We start from the raw sequence: 27,572 nt of genomic DNA on the forward strand, positions 1-27,572 counted from the left end.
AGAATCGCCTTATAGCGTGCGGTGTGCCCTCTGTTAATGTGATATTCCCATCCTCGTGAAAAAGACAACCAATTTAATGACAATAAATTCTGTTTGTGACCTTTAACAAACAGAAAAACAAATTATAGATTTTATTTCACTAAACAAATGCAGACTTAAGTGCATGAGGAGGCTTCTTTACTGACATAAAATACCTACCTACCAACCCAATTACTGAATTACATAATAATATTTAAACGAATCACAGGTAATGTTCTTCTCTAACTTTATTTCTTTTCTAAAATTGACAAACAATTTTGCAGGAAATCAGGAAATTAATGGGAGGGAAATAAAATATTTAATCAAAATCTTATGCCCCACAAATAATCTAAACATGAAATCTTCTAATTCTCCCATTGTTGATGCATTTTCATTCGTGGGGACCCACGTGTTTCATTCCATAAATACGAACGAAAATGAAGAAAGTGGATTGCCATGAATGAAAACCCTGCTTTAAGCAAAAGCCACGCATCCTCCTTTTCTTCTGTCCATTAGGATTTAGGAATAAAGCTAGCAAACGAGAGAGAGAGAGAGAGAGTGGAATCTAATTATAGAAGGAAACAAATCATGTCAACATTCCATCTGCCTCTCAATCTATATGCAGTGTCGTGGAGATGAAAACAAAAATCAGCATACGACAAGGCTGAAATAGAAGACAAGACACTCGATTTAAGAAAAGGCAAATTACCAATATGTTGTCCAGGCAGTCTCCGGGACTCTCAGCAGTTGAAGCTATATATACAAATACAAGCTAGAGATTGTTTCTGAGTTTCGACTGAAATGCTTTCTTTCCAATTCCCTTCAATACCCAATTCTGTCACATACTGACAGATGTGTTTTGTTTCTCCCATTTAATTGATCTGCACCACCAGGTCCACCACCACCTCCTTCTTGCTACCGCTTATATTGTCAGCAACCCAACTTCATTGAAAGCCTCTCCAATCACTCTGCTCTAATGGCAACTTCTACAAGCCTAAAACCAGTTAAACTTGGAGAATTCCTCAAAGAGGAACAAGAGCCTTTTGTCCTAGAGGATTACCTTACAGAAAAAAGGCTTCAGAGGAACAACAGTGCGCGCAAGTCTTTAAAGAGATCATGCAGTAGTGACTCAAACAAGATCAGAAGAAAGAGCAATTCACACTGTCCTAAGGTATTGAGAGGTGTATATAATAAGCTTACTTCTATTAATTTGAGATTAGTAATTAGAAAACCTGACAATGGGGAAGGAAAGTTTGGCGTACCCACCACAGCCCAAGTTGCTGAATCAGATAACTTTTCCACTGCTAGCAGCTCAACAGTTTTCAATTCATGTTCTGCGAGCGATGAAGAAGAAACTCCAACTTCATTGCGAGAAGATCATACCTTGTGTACAGCAGAAACTTCACAGCCTAAGAAACCATACAGTGGGAAACAGGTAAAAAAGAATAATCAAAAACCTTCTTTTCTAATTTCAAGTTACTTTTCTCACTCGCCAAGTTAACAGGATGTGATAGGAAAAAAGCTTCTATGGGGATGCAACAGTATGCAACTAAGCCCCGTATCAGTACTAGCAGAGGGATCATTTCATGGTGCTTCTCCACATCACCACAGTAAGTAGTTTTATCGCCAGTAGATTAAGTACTTCTATTGGCAATAGACTGCTAGTAAGTTTATTGTTAGCCTAATTACTCACTAATCAGAAAATCTTGATCAACCATTTATGATAGATAAACCAGCAAAAAAGGACTTCAGTACCAAAAAACAAGACAATTCGTCAAAAACAAAAATTACAGAAGAAGCCATCTTATCAGCTTCTATTTGGAAATTTTTTATCCACTCAGAGCAACAGAAGCCAAGTTGTAAAGGAGTCCAATCTAGTTCCTCTTCTCAGTTGTTAAAATCCAAAAAGGTGTTGCAGCCAAAAAGACAGCTACTGTTCGACTGTGTGAGGGAGATTATAAAGACCCATGTGTCCAAGATGCAAGGACGTCACAAACAATATCTGGGATATGAAGAGCTTGGAAAGCTCATTTGTGACAAAATAAAGTTATGGGAAAAACTATCCGCGGATGAAACGAACTTACTGCAACTATTAGACTTTGAATTCCAAGGTTCAGCACAGGAATGGAGTAATTTTGAGCAACAAAGAAGGTATATAGGATTAAAGATCGCAGATGCAATCTTCGAAGAGACCAAGAATGAAATTGTTGTTGAAATAGTAGACTTTTTGGATAAAAATACATATTAAGCAATCTCTAGTTTCATTACTCCCATTCACTGACTTACTGTTATTCAATTCATTCATCTCTATCAGGTAAAGCATGCTAATTTGTGGGGTTGGGTGATAGCAAAACGGTAGACACTTCTTCCTTCCTATCTTTCCTAGAAGACAGGACAATCATTATGGCTTGATCTACACCATTTTCACTTTCTAGAAACCAGACATGAAGAGTTGTTGATTTCATGCATACTTGCAGAAAGAAAAATGCTCTCTGCAGTACATACCGACACTCGCGAACTCATTTGGCCACAATTGCTTTCTTAAGATTCCTTGTCATTTTGTTGCTCTAGTGTGTGTAACACACTGGGCAAAAAGGGTTCATTAGTAGAATGGAGTCCAACCTTTCTATACTAGTTAAAAAGACAGATGAGTCGAAAGTGATATGAAAACAAACCAATTCCAAATACTAGAACAATTGGTCATCTAATCTTCGAGTTTAGTGTGAAAGTAGCATTTTGTCCCCAAGCACATGCCTTTGGACTTACCAGACATGACAGCTATACATTGATATACTCATTCAAACAATATCATAGTTTTTCTAGTTCAATCTGATTTAGTAATTTCTCAGGAAGTTCAGAAAAGGAATTCACATCATAAAAGAAAGCAAGCAAGCGTTTTTTGGAGGCCATACCATCAGAGTGGAATCAATAGGAATCTCTCTCCATAATGGGCTGAGCTTCCTCTGAAGTTAACCATTAAATCTGCTTGCAGAAGTCCGACATTATAAAAGAAATCATATAGAAATTAGCATCTAAAAACATAAAATATCATTGAAAGATGATAATAGTGTCAAATATCAAATATATGGATTCTTTTGCCCGAGCAAGAAAATACCCAAATTAAATCTGACATAATTTCCTCATATCAAGACCCCGATTTAGGGAATCATCACTATCCATAGTGGTCATCTGGCTCGTCCTATATTTGGGTCCTTGAGACCAAGGTTCAAACCCACCCCTATTCTTAGCTTAACTTTTAAAAAAGACCAGACCCCGATGTTTTCCATGGAATAACCATCAGCTTGTGACATTGATGCTGGGATATATGTCGGACTCAATTATTCCACATAACAAGCCTAACGATGCACCAGGATCAAAAAGGTCATCCTCCAAACATCCCATCAGAAGAAGCAATCAAAATGAACAAGTCAAATGCATTGAAAGAAAATTGTTTTGAGCACCATGCCCAGCATTCCCAGTTGATAAAACTCCAAATTACTTGTATATACTAAATGCAACATGGTTTAGCAATCTGTAAATATGGGACTACAAAGACACTAGTGGATTTCACCATCCTCGCCAAGCTCCCCATCTTCTAGCTCATCATGACCCCCATTTCTACGGGAACCATCCCGGTGATCCTTTTTGTGCCTTTTATGACGGCTTTCGCTATCTGATTCAGGTGTGTATGCATGCTGCAAAGACGAATAAGGAGAATTTCATAATTTCCAATATAAATTAAGCTCTGCACAAGCAAATCATAATATATCACTCAACAGTAGATTCAAATACCTTTCTTGATTTCTTACGGTCACTGCCATGTCTGCGTGATCTTTTAGAATCTTCTCGCTCATCCCTATCAGAACTCACATCATCAGTAGCACTTTGATGTCGTTTCCGGTGTTTCCTATCTTTGTCCTTTTCCCTCTTTTTGTCTTCTTTATGGCCATAATCATCCACCACATCAACGTTCTCACTGTCTGTCTCATCCCTTTTTGTACGTTCCTTCACCTTTTCTCTTTCATGTTCTTTCTCCTTTCTTTCTTTCTCTTTCCGTTTTTCCTTCTCCTCTTTCTCTTTCTCTTTTCTAGCCTGCAAAAAGTAACCAAAAAGAAAGAGTGAGCTCTTTTTTAATTTAGAAAGGTAATTCAATAGAACAGGAATGAGTATATAACCACACCAAGGACAAGCCCAAACAAGTAAAAACTAGTTTTAAGGGTATCTCTTCCAAACCCAAGGGCTCGGATGAATAGGTAAAGTCTAAAGATTACCTACCACCTTAACACCAGCCCTTTCCTGTTTTTCCCAATCTACATGGAATACATGGGCATGATGCTATGCATGCATCAAAGAAGATAGTTCCACATGAGGGGCAAGGACACATCTCAGAAAAAGATGGCCTTAAAGATGTGGGAGCAAGCAGTACAAGATCCAAAATTTCAGAAAACCTTGAATAGCAGATACAACACCAGCCAGGTCAAATTTTCAAGATAAACAGAGCTAAGATTACAACTAAAAAAAGGAATTTCCATGGGAAAAATTGTCATTAACAAATGGAGAAAATTTTCAAGGAATAGAGAACCTCCAGTTGTGGTCATCTTGACGAGGTCCTGGCCCTGGCAATCAAAAGGGAAAGATGCCACAAGAAAATTCATGTTCATAACAAGCAGCTCCAGTATTTTGAAGGCTACATAAGGTACTGTGACATGTACAAACAAGTATTTACATTTTCCCACAAAATTAATTGGTTACATATCAAATTCGAACTATAAACCTTCTGCATCAAGCGATATATACCAGAAATCCAGTCACCTAATAAGAACAACAATCATATCATGTTATATCATGACATTCTGAACTTATCCAAATAATTTCTTTCTGAAATAATTGGAGAACTGTGTCTTCCAAATCATTGATCTAACAACGATATGCAATGAATGGGCAATCTCTAACATAAAATTCAATTGATTTACTAAGACAGTCAGATAGGCTAACAACATTTAAGTACCTTGTCCTCCTCCCGTTTGCGTTCCTTCTCTTTAGCCTTCTCCTGTAGGTGTGAAATGTATTTTTCAAAAATCTCTCTCCTAAAGCTCTCTTCCCCAATTGATCTGACAAAAGTGCAAGAGTGAAAACGCCATGGTTAATGGAAAACTTTCAGCAGTAACACTAGTTTTGAGGGCATACAGAATGCAAACCTGTATTCTTGGCTCTCTTCAAAAAGTGACACACACTCCTCCCAAATAGAAGATGCAGTAATTTCCTACAAGGTGGAAAACAGTTATTACTAGAAGTGAATGCAAAGGCCCAGCTTTGAAGGAAAATATCGGATAATACCAAAAAACAGTTGTGATACCTTATATGAGTGCAATAAATTAGTGAATTCATCAGCAAGGCGTTGACGTTTTTTAGCTTCTTTCTCTTCCTTCTCCCTCGCTCTCTCAAGTAGATCCTCATATACAAGCTTCAAATAAATTTACAATCAAGGACTTCGGATATGGTATCTCAAGATGATTAGTAAACATTCATTAAGAAGCCTAGAGAAATATATGTAATCTATTGGAAATGAAGTCATACTCGATACAAAGGCGAGATTTCAGCTTTAGTTAATGAGTTAATATAATAATAGGCACCTCCAATGGCTTATATGCATAATATATCGGCAAGGTGGTGGACTTCTTTTCAATAGTTAAAGACAAAGTAGAATCGACCAATTATGCCAAAGAGGTCTCAAAAATATGCCGATGCTTGAATAAATGAGGTAAGAGATGGCCCACAGCCTCTTGCTCTTGGTCATCCCTTACGTAGTAATATACGGAGAGAATTGAATCAGTAAAAAAAAGGTTGTATACTGTCTAAAGTAGTCCATTCATTTGACGTGGTCAACTGCAAAGGCAACCTTTGATCAAAGTTCAAGTTGAATTCCGGTTTCAGTAATCCACCCCACTCCCATCTAAAACACCTACTCTGCGCAAATAACACAGATGCCTCCCACAATTTCCCAGCCTACATGTCTCTATAATTAGATAACTTAGTTTACACAAACACCACAAAACCCAAAGGCCCTTAGGCCAGTTAAAGAAATTCATCAAAGCCTTGACAAATTCCAGTTTGAACATCAATTCAATAAAGCCTTTCTAAACAACTGGTATATGATCTGACCACAAAGAACTCTTTTCTTAACAAGCTGAAAAGGTGGCTGCCAATCCAAAATTTTCAACTATAATATAAAACGAGAAATCACGAAAGATCTAAACCTAGACAGTTTTTCAGGTTTCCATCTTTCAGACTTAAAACTGTGCAAGATAACATTTTAGTCTTTCATCTGGCTAAAAGCTCATTTACCTTCATTAACCACAGTAATTTATTTCAAAAGCCACAAACCTAAGTAAATGTACCCACAGATCACAGACCCACAAGTATATTTTAAAGACTAGCATTGCAACAATTACATTTATTTATTTTGTAAACCATAAAATGTATTAAACTAAGCGATCCTATAATTTTAAGTAGGAATTACTTGGGCCCTTTAGGAACAGCTCTTCAAATTGCGAATTATTCTTCATATTCATTTTACCAGTTTATAACTTATAATCAGATCTCGGTAACTAAATATTTGCAACTTGAGCTTGACAATTTAAAACAGAACGTTCAAGTAATTCAAATGAAATATTATTTAATGAATAAAAATGGGAGAGTTTCTAAGCCCGATCCATGCAGTAACATCATTTTGAATCAATTCAATTTGAATTGGCATTTTCTCTATCATGATTATCATCACAATTATTGTGAAGAAAGATCCCCAATAATTAGCTTGGGGCAGTTGATTTGTGAAAATCTATGTATAGCTAAAAACGGACCACACCTAAAATCGGGTCAAGTTATTCCATTAAAGAAACGAGAAAAATATTAAACTAATAATGACTGCTCCAGAATACCTTTAAGTTATTATCTGATATTGCCGGTAAACCAACATCCTCCATAATAGCAGTTTTGAAATCTTCAAATGACCACGAGGACAACAAGGTAGCCTGCAAAAAAAAAATTTACAACATATAAATTTTGCAAAGCAAAGCTACAAGGCACAAGATTCACTGTATTACCTTCCCTGACTTCATTGAATCTTTTATACGAGTTTTGTCATCATGAAACTGCAAATAAGCAAAAAAAGAATGAGTTACATATCTAGCATCCGAATTTGCATAATTCAGCTTCTAAAAGCAAGTTTGTCTAAAAACTCATAAATATGAAAAAATTAGGATTGCTAAAGCACACACACAAGACACAACAAAACACATCAGACAACTTCACTGGTCAGAGTCTTGCTATCATGCCAGAAACTTGCCGTCAAATCTTTTCTTCAATAACAAAACATATATACTTACATAAATTGATAATACTGAAGCAAGAAGTTTTCTAACAGGATGAACGAAATTCAGCCACCTGTTTATCTAAGTCTTCAGTAACTTCCTCAAACAACTCTTTTGGTGTTGAGCCTGAGGTGTTTGATGCAACAGCCTGATACTGAGGTAAATCCCTAACCTGCAATCCAAAGAGGGAACATATAAAATAAATTGACAGCATCCTTCGTCAAAAAATTATTATAATTCTCAAGTATATAGCATAGATTTAGCACCTTCAAACAATATTCATGCCAGCGAGTTTTAGCCGTAAGAGTGCCACTAGCAACATGTTCTTCCATTAAACTGCGGAAAGCATCTCGATTTTTGCGCTCAATCCGCCTCAGTTTATCCTTATTTCAGTCAAATGAAGGCATTAACAAAATCTGAAGGAAAAAAGCAAAATAGTCAAGCATAATTAGCCCAAGGATCATACCTTCTGTATCTTTTTTTGTTCCTCTTCTTCCTTCTCCAGATCCCGAATATAATCCTAACAACAACAAAGACAAAGACCACATTCACAATTCGGCATACAGCTCCAATACACAAAACCAAATAGAACTGTTAAGAGTTTTGAATTATACCTGGAAAATCATCAAACGGTCAATTTTCTCAAGACGCAAACACCTTTCATCATCCTCCAAGCGATCTAGGACTTTTCTCCATTGGCTACTCACCTACAAACAGAAGACAAGTGAAGCCATTGTGCTACTTATAATATATCCAGGAAATGAGCCCTGTAGCTGCCAAAAAAAGAAGTCCAGACGTTGTGCTACTTATAATATATCCAGGAAATGAGCCCTGTAGCTGTCAAAAAAATGCCACATCTTGCTTAGAACGCTTAGAATGCAGATTCTCCTGGTGTGTAGACATTCGCAATTGAATACTGCCTTTAACCAGTTTGGGAATGCAACGGAGGAGTGTTCCCCCGCCACAACAACAGGTAACTCAACTGATGGCAATAAAAAATGTTTATACACTTCACTTTTCAAAATTTTACCTTAATAAAGTCACAAGATTCCAAAAACTCTCTGTATTCTGCTACATTACGCCTATGGTCTTCTGCAGCATTTTCCTTTTCCTGGGTTCATTCATCGAAACAAAGGGCTGTTTAAAACTTTACATAGGTGTGGCATGCACATATAGAGCGCAGGTAACGTAAAACAAAAATGACTTCCAACTGCAAACAGCATGGAAGAATGACAACAACACTGCTATTAAAAATTTCCAGAATATATTTATGAACAACACGATGCATGGAACAGAAAAACAAAAATAAATATGAACATTTCATAAGCATTTTCCACTTAAAGTTTCCCGTCTCCATCAAATGACGCGTATAGCACCAGAACAAATCTATAAGCATAGCAATCACAATAAGCCAAATGCAAACACAACAAGAAGAATAAATGCTGACAAATGCCACTATTTTAGTTTCGAACGAGTGGATGATTTAATTGCACATAGCCAAAATAACAGCTCTTCACATATCGCATTCAGACAGAAAATCAGCAATCAGCAGTAGCTTTGACATGAAACTAATTTTGCTAGTAAATGAACAATTGAAGATTGTTTGCGTTACTAACTCCAGAGGTCAAAATCCAAACGTTCCCGACATGCATGAAATGTATGCTTCTTATCAGATGTTTATTTTGTGAGTGTCCAAACAACAATATGAATAAATGGCAAACATGCAATGAGGTCTAAGGCAGGGCTACGAAACACACAGCATTAGTGGCCTCAGTCATTTCCCCATATTGACTTCTACAGCGTGCCAGAAGATTAATAACTAAGATGGGCCATTCTACCAACTCCGTAAACAAAACTACTCACAAAGTGGAACATCAGCTTAAGTTGTCACTAGCATACATCTTCAGCAAAGTAAATATTATGTACTGTTTTGACTTTTGTGAGTAATTTGGTCGTTGGATGGCACGGTAGAATGGAGTCCATCAACAAACTTCCCAAGCCTGAAGGATCACCAACAAACAAAAACTTTTTTCTTAAAACAAAATTGATAAGAAACAAAAGAACAATCCACCCATCATCAAAACAAAGGGGGAAAAGGTAAAAAATGAAAATTTGAGACTCAGTTAGGAAGAGCTCTAGATGAATGGTTCAGGATTTGAGATTGTGGTTTTCTTGATATAGTGATAATAACTTATGAAATGCAATTGAGTATTTTGTTTTCTTTTCTCTGTTTTTGCTCTCCACCACATAATTCAGGCGGCACCCCCACCGCGCCCTTTCTTTTTTTTTGGTCCTGCAATAAGCTCTTTCCCACTCACAAAAGAACAGAAAAGTTGAGAATCCATACATCAAAAACACATCGGGGTTTCTAGTAACAATTTTTAACTTTGTGCATCTCGCGACTCTGTAACAACAGTATTGCTCCTGAAGAGGGAACCTACATATGTATTCACTTTTTGACTTCAAAATATCAGAAAGCACCAGAAGAAATGATACTGGTATATGAAAGAGAAGTTTTAAAGTACAATATACAATCTAAAAGGCTAAAAAAATCCCATGTACAAGCACAGGGAAAGATGTATGAAGCCTTACTCCACCGCCAAGAGACTGTTTCCAGATTTAAACCTGATTGCGCTGAAGAAACGTTACCGCTAGGCTACAAGTTACCCCTAGAATATTAATCTAGATTTGATTTAAATGCACAATTATATACCTCCAATGCACCAATATTATTTCACAATAGACACGTGCACAAACACACCCAAAAAGGCTTCAGAATAAAGAATTCAACAAAAAAACTGGTAATGATAACAAATCTGAAGAGAATAATGGAAAAGAGACCAAAACCTCTGCCCATCTGACATACGGTGAAGTTTATATCTGTGCACGTAAGGTCAACGCTGAGCAAATGAAATACAGACACATCAGATTCTTACCTTCCTCTCAAGTTCTACCAAGTAGTTCTCATAAAGATCCTCCCTGTCTCTCACTCTTTCAACTGCCTTGAATCGCTCATCATTTTCAAACAAACTTACAGCTTTGCTGATTAAGCAAAAATGTTATCAGAATGTATGAAATGTTTGTGTATTGTCTAAAACAATAACTGTTGGATATGGAGTAATTAGAGCAAAAGTCAAAACTTCTCAAGAACAATGTGAAATTCAAACCTCCATTTCATTGATGATGTGAGCTCCTTGCACTCCTGCAGTAAAATTGAATCACCAAAAAGACATCAGACCTGTAACCTGTCAGGAAAAAAAAATTTGAGGCAGGAAAAGCAAAGACATTATTTGTTGCAATCACCATACTTCAAGCATCTTTGTGAATTCTTCACGAGCTTTTTTCTGCCTCATACGCCTTTCCTCAGCCTCCATCTTTTTCTTTTGACCCAAATACTAGAAACAAAATTGAAAATTGTATTTAGTCTTGTTGCCGCGTTTGAATAAAATTAAGCAACAACCATAGGATGAGTCTAAAATCAATCAAATGCCTGTAACTGTACCATTACATTTAAGGTTTACCTCATTGAATGCCTGTTTTCGCTCACCAAGTGTTTTTAGAGCTGCATATCTCTTATCATTAATGATCTCCCGCATTGTCTGGTAAACAATTCCAACATTAATCATAATGCGTTCATTCAAACAACAGGAAAGGTAAACAACTCTCGTGCACAAGGCTCCTATAGTAGGCGGGGTTGGGAATAGCCAAAACCTTACCCCACCTAATATGTGGGGAGGCTGTTCCTAGGAATTGAACTTGTGGCCTCCATGTTGCAAATCCTACAACTCTGACACTGGGCCACATGTTCGTATGTATTCAAACAACAAGGGGGAAAATGCCAAGTAGTGAAGTTACCTGCTCCCAGTTCCAATCAGACTGAACATTTGCAGATTCCAGTAGTGCTTTGAATGCATTTTTCGCCTCCTAAGTAAACAGATCATTAAAGGAAAAAAGAAAAGATGAATCACAAGAAGACATGCATGCTTATGCCAAGTAATTTGAGTCAATAGACCCCATAATGGCAAATAATAATTGGTTGGTACCTGTTTATTGGCATATACTAGAGGTTCATCATCAGATGTTTTATCATCCACAGGAGTCGCATTGATTTGTTCGGCAACCACTACAACCTTTTTGGCTTCCTGAGAGTAAAACTCCTCGATTAAAGCTGGCTCCCTAAACTAGAATTTAAAATACATAAGGCTCCCTAAGAAGGAAAGAAGAGGCCAGATTTGTGTTCTTTTTCCAAAATTTCATTTGTGACAGATTATATGGTACTTTTTGGGAAAGTCGAAACACTAGGAAGAGTAGAAATACCTCAATATCCTGAGTCAAAGATCCATCCAAAGAATTTGTAGCATCTTGAGATGATGTTTTATCAAAGCCACTCCTGAACAAGTTGAATATATGTAAGGCAGAACATGATATAGAACAAAATCATTAACACATTTAAAGATGAGAAAAGAAAGAAGCTCATACACTGGTGTTGTATCGGCATTCACCAAAGCAGAAGAAACACCAGTGGATAAAGGAATCAAAGTTGCCTCAGGGGTTTGAACTGCTGCAACACTCGTTGCAGTGGAGTATGGCTCTGGAGTGGTTGATCCAGTAGCTACCGCCACAGAAGGATTAGCAACTGCCCCAACAGATGTAACTGCAACTGGGCTAGTGGCTGAGCTGATTCCTGCAGTAGATGTTTCACCAACAGGAACAGCCACAGCAGCTGGGGCATGAGAAGTTGTAACCATATCTGATTGTGCTCCCTGGCTAGTGACTTGTTCAGCCTGTTCACGAGCTAACTGCAAGCATACATTAAAAAATCAGCTTAAAATGCAGGAGCTCCCGGGAGAGCACAGCTGAGGTGGCAGCAAGAATGGTTAAAGATCACACAGTTATACACCTTCAGTTCCTCAGGAATTGTCCATTTAGACTGCTTTGTGACTTTGTTGTAATAATACCTGCACACGCCACATTTACAGCGATCATACAAAAGATAACGATAGCATCCCTAGAGTTCAGGTGAAAGCATAAGTGAACTTTAGAAGAGAAGAGAACGACAACTCACTTTCTTCCCTCTGCAGTTGTAAACTCTTTCCAAACTGTCGATGCATCAGCTCTCTATAGGATCCACAGCAGAAAATCAAATGGAATAGTGAAATGAATTAATGAAAATAGCTCAAAAATATAAGTCAAGTATGATATATATGAAATCAAGTCAAGTAAACAAGTGGATCATGGCAAAAACGGAGTAGTGAAATGAACCGCGAAAATAGTTGCAAAAAATGTGAACATCAAGCACTAACTGATAAATTTCAAGGATCATAAATATAAAAGCAGGTCAAGTAAATAAGTGGATCATGGCCAACACAAGGATAGTAAATGGGCAAATTAAAAATCCAATTTGAAAATTTGAGAATATGATTTCCGCACACTTTAAAATACACAAACAAGAAAAGAAATCACAAGTTCCAATACCTTGTGTGCCGGTCACAAAATTTTACACCTCCAGAAATAGAGCAGACAAGATAGCAAAATGAATAAAAATTCCGATATCATGAGTATGAAAGGCACACTGAAAGCAAAGAATACTCGTAATTCTATACAACAGTCGACAAGAAGGCCCAAACAGGTCAATATGCACTATGCAGCAAAAGATCCAAACAGAGACAATTTAACAAGTGATGGTACAAAAATATAAACAAACATCACAACATAAGTGAAAAAAGAATAAAAATATAAAATAGATGTAAACATGGGAAAACAACAAAAAGAAATTCCATCCAGACAAAAAATAAACTGAATAAAAATAAGACATCTACACCAAGATTATTCAACAGAGGCTTGCAAAAAGAGATTAAACATAATAAATTCCCAGCATTTTTAAGTACTTCCAACAACTGGAAAAAGTCCTATATATACAAAAGATATTAATACAATATATTGCCTGCCTTGAATAAGTGTAAGCCCATCTTCAAAGAGAGCACATCGTAAATTTTCTCCAAAGTTCCCAAGACATCTACAAACCAGTAAAGAAACATGCATAGAAGAAGAAATCCAAATAAACAATATTGATCTATATTTAGGGGCTACTGCAATGTCAACATGCAAGAAAATTGAAAGGCTTTATAATAGAGAACAAAGACCAACTAAATCACAATCACATTTAGCAGAATACAGAAAACAACATTGCTACGAAAGAAAATTAGATCAGCTAACCTCCAATGGTGTCATCAATTCCAAAGGCTTCTCCCAACTAGATTCTTTTGTTTTCTTATTGTAATAATATCTGTGAACATCCATGGACATTTAAAACAGTTGAAAAAGGATAGGGGAATATCATATGATGTTCAAATAAATTTTACTGGCAATAGAAGTAACACTTCATAATCTACTTTATTATTTTATACTAACGGAAGTTAACATTTTGAACAAATTAGCAGAAAACTGTCAGTGTAGTCTCGTAATATATATGATGTGGGTTCAATAGCTCCTCTATAATTGAAAAAGCTCCAATAACATGTTGTATTTGTGAGTGAGGAATTAAAATAAAAAATAAGACTAAAGAGAGAGAGAGAGAGTAATCATTTTGCAAGAAAAGAGAGATTCAGGGTGCGTCTAGATGACACTTCCCCTTTTTCACCACAATATTCATAACTTAGTACAAAATTGTCCCAAATTCTTAGAATAATAAAATCAATGCCACATCATAAAAATTACAAGACTACCCTTAACAAAAGACAATCATGAATGTAAAATTTGCAGCAATAGCAAAAATGTATCTTCTTCCGTCAGCAGATGTATGCTCTTGCAAACCCAATGAGGATTATTGAAAATTACAAGATACCCTTCACAAACACAATCATGAATGTAAAATTTGCAGCAATAGCAAAAATGTACCTTCTTCCATCAGCAGATGTATGCTCTTGCCAATCCGATGAGGATTGTTGAGAAAGGCCAGAAGAATCTAATGCCTGTGATCCAATTGAAATATAGAATCAAAAATTACAGTTAAACAGATTCAACAACAAGCAGGTAACATTTTTCAAAGAAATACAACATTATCACCATAGCCTTTATCACAAACAATGTTGGGTTGGCAAGATAACAATACCGGAAAACGGGTAATATGCAAGTAAACAGAACCTTGTGAAAACTTCAGATAACATATATAAATTTCGATTACATTATGGGTTTATCACTAACCAGCTGTTCAAGTTGTTTACTTACAATTTTGCGTAAATTCAAACTGTAGATAAGTGGAGAAGCTTGATGATTATATACTAACAATTCAGATTGTAGCTCATTGGAAGCATATAAACCCATCTGCAGTTACTACTAAAACTTTCAATGACAGGGAACACCACCAACATTCTTCTAATCACTACATGAAAAATCCCTGACAAACCCGCAGCACAAGACTCCACTAATTATAGATTGTAAAAAAGGCACATGCGCATAATCTTAACCCCAGATTATGGGGAGGCTATTCTTGTGATTTGACCACGAGGGTGCTTATATGGTCCCCATGGGAGCTCTTTGAATGAAAGTAAATTTACGAAATTAATTATTCCGCTCTGAAGAAACTTATATAACCAAGAAAATCATTACAATAATATAACTTATCCCAAAAAAAAAAATATTGTTACTGCGAAAGTGAGAAAAATAATTATGATCTCCAAAAGCAGATCATTACATAACAAGTCTCAGTAAGAAACATTTACTGGCATCGCATGATAGAAGGTCAGACCTAGATGTGGCTGTCAAACAACAGGAAAAATAAAAGAAGAAAATAGTGTCTATCAAATATCAATAGAGAGACTAACTGGTTCTGACAAAGACGCCGAAGATTGCGCAGTAAGCTGTGGTGGTGCAGCATGCGATGCGCTATGGTTCGCCAGAGGCAACCAAGGTTGTCCCGCAGCAGCCACAGAAGGTGCATGCATTTGAGATATTGGTTGGAACTGGGATGATGAACTAACATGATTTTGTGGCTGACCATAAGATGGAGCAAACTGAAACAACAAAAAGCATTGAGTTAGTGCCAAGATACTCCAGCAAATCACACAAGAAGCAAAAGCCGGAAGGTTGTGATATCTGACCGTATACGATGAAGAAAGAGGCACCCCAGTAGGACCTAAGCCAGGCATGTGATTGCCTAATGGGGGACCAGTTTGCTGTGACTGTGGAGGAGCTGAAGAAAACGGCCTATTTTGTTGAAGATACTGCATCGGTATACCCTGTGACGAAGGTAGTGCATGGCCAGGCTGACCTGGGCGCGACGGTAATTGCTGACTTGGTTGAGAAAACTGCAACGGCTGACTCGGAACAGCTGGCATCCCGACATTTGAGAAAGGCATGCCTTGTCCAACCGGCCAAAACTGCTGGCCAGCTGGTGGTGCTGGAAACACTGGCCGAAACTGCAGCGCTCCATTTGCACATAATGCACATGTAAATATTCATATAAAGTTGCAACCAATAAAATATCACCAATCACGATGAAAAGAATAAATTCTCTGCCTACATAAAGAACCAAAACTTGATGGACTGAGAGACCCACATTAAGTCAAACGTCCAAATTCTAATAAAAAGTAATCAACACAAAGTTATCATAGATGCAAACAAAAACAAAAAACTAGAGATTTGCTACCTGTGCTCCAGAGGACTGAGAGCTGTTGGCCATTTCAACACATGCGCAAACTAGTCAAACAGCTGCAGAAAACCACAAAGTTATTTTCAAATGCTTCAGAACAAAATCAATAACAGTTTACTAGGTAATGTCCAAAAATAGTGAATGAGCCTGCATAGTGTATGTAAACCAACTAAGCAAGCTAACAATAATGACTATCAGAAAATTTATCCATTATGTATCCTGATCCATTTAGCATGCAATACAATGAATAACAGAAACAGCAAATACTCCACTTAAAATTATTTTAGTTTTACTCCATAAACATAAATCAATACAGGAATCAAAATAAATGAGACTCGAGCTTTGACTCCATATCGAAACGGAAATTGAAAAACCCCAATCCCTACCAAAACCTAAATCGAAACAAACTTGAACCAACTCCATACAAGAACCAAAGTCAAAAGAAACTGAGCCTTAATCGTATGGAAATCTTAATTGAAACAAGCTGGAACCCTGTTCTACGGGTTCGCCAAAATCAAAACGAAACTCAAACCCTAAAAAAATTCCAGATACAAAAACCAAATCGAAACCCTACAAAAAAAAAAAACAAGATTCAATGCGTACCTTCGATAAACGAACGAAACTCAAGTTTGAGCACGGCACTACTGGTTCTTCTTCGTCGTCGACGATGTGAACTCACGCTTTATAGCTATGATATATATATATGTTGAGAATATTAGGAAAGTTGAATATGCAACGAAGGAAAGTTTCGACTAATAGAGCGGAATGTTTTTTTTTTGTAACTATTTTGAAAGTTGTGAACGTTTTTATGGGCCGGTCTATTGTCCTCCATATGGGCTTAAATAAGCTTCAATCTGGGCTGTTCCTCTTTTAGGCCTGTATGGAGTGCATTGGACTCTTTATTGGGCCTAATTCAGCAAAGTATCCAGTAATCAGTATTAAGGGGATGAATTAATTAATATTCAGGGGTTGGTTTGCATCTTTCATTGTTATGATTTGCTTAAATATAAATGGTTCTTACGATTACTTAAAAATAATGGTATGAAAATACGATTGATGTGTATTGACATCTTTTTTGGACTTTTTACAGTCGAGTGAGCCTAAACTCGAGCTGTCAAACTAGCGCATACCACCCTAACCACAATTAACACTTAACCAAAGCTTATGGGAGTAAATCCCACAAGCGGGACAAGTTCACGATGCGAGTACCACTTGAAAAATACCTCAAAAGGTTTTCGAACGTTACACATACATAACGTCTAACAACAAGATAACCAACTGAGCCATCCTCAGTGGGTTTTTTTTTTTTTGACTCGACTCATCTATGCAATCTACCTATTGTATTTCAAAACACACGACATTTATCCATTTTCCCTTCCAAACAGAGATATTGATTAAAAAAAAATACATAGTTGCCAAATTTTGTAACTACATTGAATGTAATAAGAGCACTCTTTTGTTTTCTGCGGCATGGTTCTCCTCGGCCGAGCCTCATGCCTCAAGCTTCACGACCCTTTTTGGTCTAATTTCTCATGTTTCTTTCTCTCCCCTTGTTTTCTATTGGGAAGCTGAGAAATTCTCACCACACTATCTTCCCTAACACTGCATGATGTCTTACATGAAGAGAACCCCAAACCGGTACTTTTCTTCAATACTCTAAACCCATCTTCATTCTTGGACAATAAACTACCTTTCTTAGTACTCTTGGTGCACTCTTTATAGGCTGCCAGAAAAGGGTCTTGATCGTACTTTCTCAGCCCCCTTCTTGATGAACTCTTCAAAGGATGCTGGAAGGTGCATGGAGGAAGAGGAATTGGGATGCCGTGGACGCCTGAATTGGCGACGTTTTCGACTGGACAAGGCGGTGGTGGAAGCCTTTCCAAAACACAGAGATCTTCATCTTCTTTAGGGCGAGTCATGACCTTGGAGACCCCAGGCTTGTTCTCCCATAAAAAGGGTATGTTCCCATGTGAATTGTGAACTTTGTTGTTGTGATTCATGGTTCCAGCTCTATCTCCAATAATGGTTTTAAGTCCAAAGAGATAGGCTTTATATGACCACACACATATAAAACGTGAAGGGGATAGAATGCTTTTGAGAAAGAGACAATATACAGTTGTGGAAAGAGGACCAAGTCCAGAAGTCTTTATCATCATATAAAACTAACAAATTAAGACAACTAAATAAGTTGAGGTAGAGATGTTTGAAGATCAAGATGCCGTCCGATTATTATATGTCGTGACAAAGTTGGGTATTGAAAGTTAGGGTATAAGGACAAGTTACTACATATCAATTTTACAGACGAACTCATGGACCAAAACAATTGCATTATTGATATTGAAAAATATTTTTGCTTTGACAATTATTTAGGCACATTTTATAATGAAAAAAACCATCTTTCAGATGATTTTCGTTGTTTTATATAATAATTGTGAAGGCTATGATGCCAGCATTGAGTTAAAGAACTCGTTAGGATTGAAGTTTTCCAACATTGATCCTCAAGGACTCGTGGGTCCCACATTAATTTGCACCCAAAAATAATTCATTGCTCATAGATATATCTATCAAATATAACGAGGTAACTAAATATATGCTTGTATAATATGTTGTAGATTGCTTGTCGCAGTTCTAATATTTGAATAATTTCTTATTTAATACAAAATAATGAGATACAAACGCCCATTAATAGCCAAAAACAAAAGAAGAAAGAAACCAAGAATGATTTTCCAAGCCAATTATCTAATTCATCCCCTTAAAATTGTCTCCGATCCCTCTTAATTGATTCCCCCATGCCTTCCTCTTGAAGTTACTGCTATATGAACATGAGAGAAACTCACAACATCATCACTCATAACATCACAAGAAAGTTTACACAAGAGATTAGACATATAGCTCCTCATCCCAGACCGTTCCTCATGACTATTAGTAGTACTACTAGACAACCTTGGACGAACAGCACGGTCGGGGGAAGCTGTGCAGTTCATGTAAGCAGCAAGAAAAGGGTCTGGATCTTGCTGCTGCTGTCTCTTGAACGAATTAGAACCTCTTGTTGGTGTTGTCTGAGAACCACGTATCGGAGACGGCGTCGCCGAGATATGACCAACATAAACATTCTTAGAAGGACAAGGTGGTAAGTTGAGTTGTGGGAGGTGCCGTATATTCACTAGATCACCATGAATATTGTTTGAAGACTTGGAGACACCAGGCTTGATCTCCCATGAAAATGGTATAGAAATAGAACATACCCTATCTCGACTCATCGACTTCACTATTGTTGGTTTGGTTATAATTATTTAGGGCCTAATTTGATACATACATACATATATATAGGTGCCATTGCCATGCATGCAAATGTTGGTTGGTGGTTTCTTTAACGGTTAATTTAGTTTTTCGTCAAAATTAAGCAAGTGTATGGGGCTTGAAAAGGGAATATAAAGTTGTATATTGAGGGAAATATGTATAAGACAAAGCCTCTTAGGTGTTTAATTAGGTGATCAGAAACGTATATAAGTCGCCACTGTATATAATAAACGATTTGCACCTCATGCAAGCCATCACTTTGGTATCGTGAAAGAAATCAGTTAAACAGGATAAAAAGGTTAAGCTGATTTTTGTATATTAAATTGATTAAAAAAAATACACAAAGAAGGTTAGCGTCCGTTAGGTTTGTTTTCTGTTTTTCGTGTTTTCTTTTTTTTTTTCTCTAGAAAACGTCTTTCTTCTTCTTTTTTGTTTAATATTTGATCAAATGATTTTTTGTTTCCCTTCTTTTATGGACAACCAAACAGGTTTTCGAGATTATTTTTATATTTTTCCAAAAAACAAAAACAGAAAATGCATGGAAACAAGCATACCAAACAAACTTCTTAGATACAAGTTTCCACGATGAGCACTTGTATTATATATGAATTTTCATCAATGGCAACACGTACTAGTTACTTGGAAAATATGATTTGGTCTCATGTCAATTAATCTATGTAAGTAGTGAGTTAATTATTAACAAACTCGAGACTGTGTGCCTTACTTGCATAATTCGAAGCCCGGACGCCTTTGAGGCGGACGATATTATTTTAAACATATATAATTATAACCTAGTTGAAACGGAATGATCATACGTATGTAATACATTGTAATGATGTATTTCGCTTATGCTATCTATGAATTTATTAGTGCATGGGAGATATTTCAAAATGACAAAGGTAGACTAATCTCAATTTTGTTAGGTATAACTTGGATTTTTCTGAAATATACTTTTCTAGTCTAAAACGTCGACACCAATATTTTGTCTGTAATTTAAGCATTCAAAATTTGACAATTTCTACATAGTTTTTTTGTCGAGTTTTGTATAAACAGTGAGGCCAAGACACAATTAATTCCATTTTATTTTGTGGGTGCTGGTATTTTGATTACATGGAGATGTGATATGCTAACAAAAATATTAATAAATTTTAGGTAATTAGTGTTGTCAATGACCAAGCTCTACTATTAATTAATCAGGAAAAAAAGGCACACGATTCTACATATGCAATTTGATACTACATTAAAATATGCATATGATATGTAATAAATAAATTGATATCAAAAAATTTAGGCAATCCATATTAATGCTTGGCTGCTTGTATAACATGTTATGTAATAGCCTATCCGTTGCTCCGGCTCTCCTTAGCCTAATGAATATTGTCCGTTTTGAACTAATCCATACTAATTCGCATGATTTATTATCTTGGGCTCTTTTTTTTTTGATGAATATGAGAGAATTTTATTGAATATGTGGATAAAGAAAATAACAAATCACATTCAAGAAGATATAACCCACAGAGAAATTATCCTGGGCTCTTCGACCCAGAAAATACATTCACTAGGTTATAGGTTATAAGATTTGACACATATCTATTTCGTACATCATTTTCTCTTGTGGGTGAAGGGGGTTTAGAGTACACTACTTGGTAGTTCGCCTAACACCATCAAACTTGACACTACAGAGGTTTGTGGTCCTGCCCACTTGAGTTGACTACTACAAGTTAGCATCATAAAAATGTCATATATATATTGTTTTTCTATTTTATATATATATATATATATATATGCAAGTTATCTTTTTTTAATGAGTATATGCAAGTCATTTTCTAACAAACAAGCATGACTATAGTAACTTATCATAAAAAAAAGAGAGAGACCATAATTTAGCGATTTTTTTTTTATTTTAATAATATAATGAATCCCAATATCCAACAATATTGTTCCGTTCGATTCGATATGCACGCACGGATCGGCCCAAACTTACCCAATATGAGAGTTCTAGGCTTCTAGCAAATAGTGGTTTCGCTGATGGATATGGCTTAAGCCCATTTTAATTAGATTTGGGTCGAAGCCCACCTGGAAGTAATGTGGGCCTACTCAATATTATCATTAAGTAGTAGGGAGCACGGCCTACTAAATATACTGGGCCAATTGTTCGACTTCAAAATCCTTCTCTAGGGTTAGGGTTTCGGCGAGCAGGTAGTGTTCTTCCTAATCCACTATATAAGTGGCGTACTTAGTCGGAACTTCAACTCATTCAACTCGACGCAGCCTCCATTGATGCAATTATGTGTACTTAATCTTCTCTTATTTTTGTCCGAGTTTCTTCGTTTCTTCTGTTGCGTACAATTTGGTAGAGAGAGAAATCAATCGTTGATAGAGGTTTGGTTGCGATGATTATAAAATAATTCCTCGTTCTGATTGCTATTGCCATGGCATGACAGACTCTTTTACACCCATAGAATATGAGCACCAACCTTTTTCATCTTTATAATTTTGATTGTTTGATATAATTTCGTTTAAAAGCTTGTTTTCGAGATTGGAGTTATGTTGTGAAAGAAAGATTCGTGATTGTTTTCTGGTTTCTGATATGGACTCGCTATAAAGCATTGGTTTCAATTTACGGGTCTTAATTAGGTTACTTGCTTGGTAGCATATTCATCCCTGAATTAAAGTTATCGGATTTCTTTCAATTATTATGAAAATTTCACTGTTTAATGAAGTCAAATCAATTGTATGTGAAGGTGCATGGAGGGTATCACTATCGGATTTCTTATACTAGTTCTGAATCAGGCAGTTACCTTCCCTATAGTCAAAATGTATGGAATTTACAATGCGTATGCTCCTTTGCTAGTATATGGTGGTGTTGGAGGGTATCACTGTATAATGGGCATGTACCCTATGGTGGGATACAACAAGTTGGTTATGGGGGTTACTCTAGTGGTTGCTAATGGGGGTTACTCCAGTGGATAAGTGATTGAAGTTTGCCGCTGCCAAAGAAGTCTTATTATTCTGTGCTGAATAGAAAATATATATGACCTCAATATGATATCACTTTTGGCTTTTGAGGTTTGTCTATTTGGCTGTTTCGTTATCTTTTGGTTTTTCCGTGGAAATTGCAGATAAATTATTTTGTAGTATGATTATAGATTTCCTTGCTTAATTGCTCCACTGATTTTCTAGAGAAAGAGAAGTAATTAAATCCAGGCCCTGCTAGTGTTGCATGCTCTTTATTGTGAAAAGATTTGTTCATGTTGGTTGTGACTTACTAGCATTTTAAGTTTCTTTTTTTAAAGTTCTTGCACATTTAGATCAGGTGTTAAGAAGTAAGAAGCACTTCTATATCAGTTTGTTTCTTCATTTTGATTTTTGGCTAACAATAAAAATTTGGCTTCCTATGGATGCTTTATTTAATAGCAAGTATTTGTTGATGTATTCTTAATGGTCAATTAAGCATCTCTAGCACATTTCATCATCATCATTATTGTTGTTGTTATGTGCTACATTCTTTGCAGGTACTTACAATTTCTAATGGAAATTTGATTCGTTGTTCCTGATATAGATGCCGCAAATTTACTCTTCTATTTTTTTTCTCCGAATTTCTTAGTTTCTTCTGTTGCGTACAATTTGTTGAGATAGAAATGAATCATGAATAGAGGGTTGGTTGCGATGATTATAAAATAATTCCTCGTACTGATTGCTATTGCCATGGCATGACAGACTCTTTTACACCCATAGAATATGAGCGCCAACCCTTTTCATCTTTATAATTTTGTTTAAAAGCTTGTTTTTGATATTGAAGTTATGTGTGAAAGGATATTCTTGATTGTTTTCTGGTTTCTGCTATGGACTCGCTAAAGAGTTGGTTTCAATTTACGGAGGTCTTAATTAGATTGCTTGCTTGGTAGTATATTCAGCTCCGAATTAAAGTTATTGGATTTCTTTCAATTGCTATGGAAGTTTCAGTATTTAATCAAGTCACTGCAAATGTCTGTGAAGGTGCTTGGAGGGTATCACTATCAGATTTCTTATGCTAGTTCTGAACCAGACAGTTACCTTTCCTATGGCCTTGTATATGGAATTTAGTAATTTACTCTCCATATGCTCCTTTGCTAGGATATGGGGATATGGGGATATAGGTTCAGTGAATTCTTTATGGGGATATAGGGTCAGTGAATTCTTTAACTGCCTGTGTTATTGCTTTACCATCCCATTCAGATGTCCCTTTTAGATGTAATTCCTGTTTCATAGCACTGTTGTTTCTTGCCATTTGTTTTATATGCATCTATAACGTTTTGGTTTTCAGACTTTGTAATATATGCTCTTTCAGATTTAACTAGTCTCTCCAAAAAAAATTTGCTGGTTGCATAAGTGACTGAATAGAAACTATTCATGAGGTTTTTCTATTTGGCTGTTTCGTTTTCTTTTGGGATTTCCATGGAAATTGCAGATACATTTTTTGTAGTATGATTATGGATTTCCTTCCTTAATTGCTGGCTTATTAGTCCCCGGATTTTCTAGAGAAAAAGAAGTAATTAAATTCAGGCCCTACTAGTGAGTAGTGATTCATGCGCTTGATTTAATATCTAGTTTTTCGTTGATGTATTCTTGATGGTAAATTGAGCATCTCTAGCACATTTCATTATTATTGTTATTGTGCTCCATTCTTTGCAAGTACGTGCAATTTCTAATGGGAATTCAATATCCCTGATATAGATGCCACAAATTTTCCGAGGGTCTGCATACAATGCTGTAACTTACCTACTTCCAGTATTGGAAATCTCTCCCTTTATTTGCTTTCTTGTTAGCCTCGAAAGACTGGCAGTACTGCTTCAAATTTCTTCTATTTTTGCCCATGAGAGGATGCAGGGCAACGGCGAAGGAGAAGATACTATGGTTCTGTTACTGGTGTCCTTGTTCTGTTGTAAGTCATTGTGTCCTGTAAACTGAAAAGGTTATAGAGAGTCCCTGGCTTATCAATTTACTGTTGTTATAGACTTGAATGTAATGTTTAATAAATTAAATTTTTTTCCCTGAAACTGAAACTGAAAGGCAAGATATTCATAACAAAGACCAAACCGACCGATTCACACCCCTACCTGAAAGGCAAGATATCCATAACAAAAAATACAAAGTAGATGTATGCTACAACTCTAAACAAAAAACAAACCGAGTTTATCTATGGGGTTGTGCATGCTTAACTTGGCCCGAGATTGAGATTAGTGAACTGTTCAAAGGACATATTCGTAGAAATGTTATAACTTACTGAAATTGAGAGCATAAACAGTAATGGTACGGCTAGGGCTGGGATCCCAGCGGTTCATGTTACAGTGCTGATTTATTGTGCATCATTTCATGTGCTATGAAATATGTGGAGTATATGAATTTACAAAATCATGTTGGTCCAACTGTTCAACAGTTGGGAAAGTTTATTAGAGAGGGCTGGTGGCCAAAGTGAAACAGAGTACCACAAAATTCCAGAGACATGATGCTTCTAAGCCAAGCACCGGGTACAGCTCTCTCGACCACTCTTCCATCTCCTCTCAAATTCGCCCACCCAAATCCAACTTTGTTCGCTAACAATCGAAAAGCCAGATTTTGCTCTACCAGAAGTCGTACCAAGCGTCTTAATCTCACTCTTGCGAAGGCTGATGGAGGGGTCGACTCTGGCTCTGCAACCAAGCAAACTCCTCCCCATCCTCCTCTTTTCACAAGTGACGAAACCCTTTTTGTGGGTCAAGAGAGTGTTCCTTTGGAGGGTGTCATCCAGTTTGAGAAAACAAGCTCATCTTCGCGAATAGACAAATGGGGGTAATTATATTTATAAGTAGTTGTTTCCTTTGTTTTCTGAAATTTCTCTTTCAATACAGTCCCTTGTGTGATCAGGGTTTACGGGTTTAAATTGTTTGATTTTCATAGTCGCGTGGCTCTGCTTGCTGGCGGGGATGTGCTGGCATTGTTTTTATTCTCTGCAATTGGGAGATTCAGCCATGGGTTATCTGTTTTTGACCTAGAAACTCTCCGTACAGCTGACCCTTTTATTGCTGGTATGTTTGTGCTTTATTTTTTTCATTATTTGGGGAAGTTTACAAGTGTTCTTCCTCCTCATCTCCATCGTCATTGATATTAAAATTTGAAATGAAGGCGGTAGTGAGACATCGGTAATACTTTTGGCAGGTTGGTTTTTGAGTGCATACTTTATCGGGAGTTATGCAGAGGATGGCCGAGGAATGAATGGTTTGTCCAAGGCTGTTACGGCTGCTGCCAAGTCATGGGCTTTGGGGATTCCAGTATGTCCTCAATTTTCTCTACCCTTCGTTAAAGTTTTGTTCTTGTAACTTGTTTCAACTTTCCTTCATGTGCTTTCTTGTAGGACTCTTAATATGTTTATCTAAATGTATACAATTGTGGCATTTTTTGTCACTGCGTATTGTGTTAGCAGCCAAGTCTATTCATGGTTGTTATCATTTGGCAACATAGCAATTCATCGGTGCCGGTTCATTGTGTAAAAATTAATTGTTGTAAACTTGTAATGAACAAGTGCATGAGGGTAACTATGATTCCCCCGGCTATTGGCATGTAATTCATCAATTTTTTCCTTCTTTTTTTGATTTGTCCCATAATCCTATTCAAAATGAAAAACTCGTAGAAGGAAGGTATGGTGTAATTCAAAAGGGCTTTAATGGGTTAACTTCTGTTCTGCTTGGCTAAATGTCTTCATTGTCTTATTTTGTTATTAATTGTTTGGGTATACTATTTGCTTTGTTTAGTCCTTGTGCTATTACTAGTTGTGAAATAGACAAGTAAAGCTTTTGAATACATTCCTTCTTAATTGAACTAAGAATAAATGGGCATTGGCTATGAATTTTGGGTGGTTTTCTGTATCTTTGTGATGAGGCTCTTTTTTTCTTTTTTGGTTCTATATCTTTGCTACATGTGTCCTGCACACGTTTTTTCAATTAGGTTTTCTTAGTCGATGTGCTGTTTGATTAGTCCATTGGAGAATACTAATAGTTTATTCTTATATTGATTTTCTTATTTCTTGATTCGGAGTGGTATTTACCAACAACAACTTTCTTGACTAAACTTTATTTTTGGCAGTTAGGATTAATTATAAGGGCAGCAACATCTGGTCATATTCCACCATATATGTTTATCATAGTGACAATGGGGAGCACTGCTGTTTTACTTATTGGATGGAGAACACTATTCTTCAGTGTTTTTCCCAATGGTAAGGACAAGAAGGATGATGTATACCGACGTGGCAGTCCATTTGAACTATTTGAGGTACGAATGATCTCCTTTCTTTCACAGTATGAGAGTGACATCTCCAATTTTTCATCTTGGATGCAATTTGTTTGTAAAGGTTTTGTTGCTTGACACTTATCCTTGCAATTTGAAATCATTTTGTTGACATGTGCTGTGTGGCTTTCTATCACTAGATGGATGACTCATGGTTGAGTTTTTCCTTGTACAATTGCGAGATTTGGTTTCTTAGATGAGAACTACCAGGCTAATTAAGATCACCCTAGGTGAAGTTTGCTATAAATTGAATTTTGAAGCATAGGTCAATACACGTCAGGGGGTTAGCGGTGGGGGAAGGGCAGTAGGAAGTGAACTTGTGGGATTTATTTTTTCTTTCATAGTTTGTCTTCTGAAGGTTGGGTTAGAAGCTGGATGAGACTGATTATCCATCCCCAGCTTGAATCTCCACTCTGGTTTATATTTTTGAAGATGAATATCCTGAACTAAAAGTTTTCAACTATCCACTAAGCAATTCCTTTGCTTTGTTTTATGCGTACTAAATACGTAGCTTGCTTGTCTTAATTCTATAATGCCTGTCACCCACCTGCAACCCTGCATGAAAGGGTAACTGCTCAATACTCATGTAGAATTATTAACTTATGTTTTGCAGTTGCTTACGTCATTAGTGAGAAGGTGGTGACTGGCAGCCATTTTTCATGCTTGTAGCTAGATCTGAGACATCAATCGTTTCGACTGTTGAACTATACATTGTACTTATCAGCTGTAATTGTAGCAGGTAAGGATAATGTCGAGTTGATATTTATGAAATATGAATGACAGTAGATATTTCTTGTTCTTTATTACTTTTCCTGAAACATATTTTCGATTTAGTCTTTTAGCTCAATTTTTAGAGATGACCCAAGATTGTATAGCTTGTTATGGAAATTGCTTTGATACATGCCCTTTTATTCATCCAATCATCTTTCATC

General features: G+C 36.5%; 3 protein-coding genes and 2 non-coding genes across 7 annotated transcripts; 4 read left to right on the top strand and 1 right to left on the bottom strand.

Moving 5' to 3' along the window:
• Positions 1 to 959: 959 nt before the first annotated feature.
• LOC120008994 lies at positions 960 to 2,919 on the top strand. 2 transcript variants are annotated; one of them, XM_038859414.1, is made up of 4 exons: positions 960 to 1,453; positions 1,523 to 1,628; positions 1,746 to 2,169; positions 2,333 to 2,919. In XM_038859414.1, the coding sequence occupies exons 1-4, from the start codon at positions 995 to 997 to the stop codon at positions 2,334 to 2,336; spliced, it is 993 nt and encodes a 330-aa protein (XP_038715342.1). In that variant the 5' UTR covers positions 960 to 994; the 3' UTR covers positions 2,337 to 2,919. The 2 variants fall into 2 exon arrangements, with proteins under 2 accessions (XP_038715342.1, XP_038715341.1); XM_038859413.1 differs by having other exon boundaries at positions 1,746 to 2,919.
• A 513-nt stretch (positions 2,920 to 3,432) lies between these two features.
• Positions 3,433 to 16,797, bottom strand: LOC120008993 (pre-mRNA-processing protein 40A). Of its 2 annotated transcripts, none has more exons than XM_038859411.1 (28): positions 16,642 to 16,797; positions 16,036 to 16,097; positions 15,488 to 15,805; positions 15,212 to 15,400; positions 14,286 to 14,359; positions 13,605 to 13,674; positions 12,454 to 12,506; positions 12,289 to 12,346; positions 11,868 to 12,187; positions 11,706 to 11,778; positions 11,432 to 11,530; positions 11,244 to 11,312; positions 10,910 to 10,987; positions 10,697 to 10,783; positions 10,556 to 10,590; positions 10,325 to 10,430; positions 8,419 to 8,499; positions 8,003 to 8,095; positions 7,855 to 7,908; positions 7,655 to 7,771; positions 7,462 to 7,560; positions 7,122 to 7,169; positions 6,957 to 7,049; positions 5,375 to 5,482; positions 5,217 to 5,281; positions 5,027 to 5,129; positions 3,811 to 4,110; positions 3,433 to 3,713 (listed from the first exon to the last, which is right to left on the bottom strand). In XM_038859411.1, exons 2-28 carry the CDS (start codon positions 16,066 to 16,068, stop codon positions 3,576 to 3,578), a joined length of 2,961 nt encoding a protein of 986 aa, XP_038715339.1. In that variant the 5' UTR covers positions 16,069 to 16,097; positions 16,642 to 16,797; the 3' UTR covers positions 3,433 to 3,575. The 2 variants fall into 2 exon arrangements, with proteins under 2 accessions (XP_038715339.1, XP_038715338.1); XM_038859410.1 differs by having other exon boundaries at positions 11,432 to 11,569.
• A 4,925-nt stretch (positions 16,798 to 21,722) lies between these two features.
• LOC120010018 lies at positions 21,723 to 21,812 on the top strand. Its single transcript, XR_005470804.1, has one exon. It is a non-coding gene; the product is annotated as a small nucleolar RNA snoR8a (small nucleolar RNA).
• Positions 21,813 to 22,998: 1,186 nt separating this feature from the next.
• Positions 22,999 to 23,088, top strand: LOC120010020. The gene has a single exon (XR_005470806.1). It is a non-coding gene; the product is annotated as a small nucleolar RNA snoR8a (small nucleolar RNA).
• A 1,578-nt stretch (positions 23,089 to 24,666) lies between these two features.
• LOC120009652 lies at positions 24,667 to 27,522 on the top strand. Its single transcript, XM_038860310.1, has 5 exons — positions 24,667 to 25,149; positions 25,258 to 25,385; positions 25,516 to 25,628; positions 26,440 to 26,625; positions 27,254 to 27,522. The coding sequence occupies exons 1-5, from the start codon at positions 24,824 to 24,826 to the stop codon at positions 27,281 to 27,283; spliced, it is 783 nt and encodes a 260-aa protein (XP_038716238.1). The 5' UTR covers positions 24,667 to 24,823; the 3' UTR covers positions 27,284 to 27,522.
• The last annotated feature ends 50 nt before the right edge of the window (positions 27,523 to 27,572 follow it).

Source organism: Tripterygium wilfordii, chromosome 11 (genome assembly GCF_013401445.1).
Source record: "Tripterygium wilfordii isolate XIE 37 chromosome 11, ASM1340144v1, whole genome shotgun sequence".
In the NCBI taxonomy this organism is placed as follows: Eukaryota; Viridiplantae; Streptophyta; class Magnoliopsida; order Celastrales; family Celastraceae; genus Tripterygium; species Tripterygium wilfordii.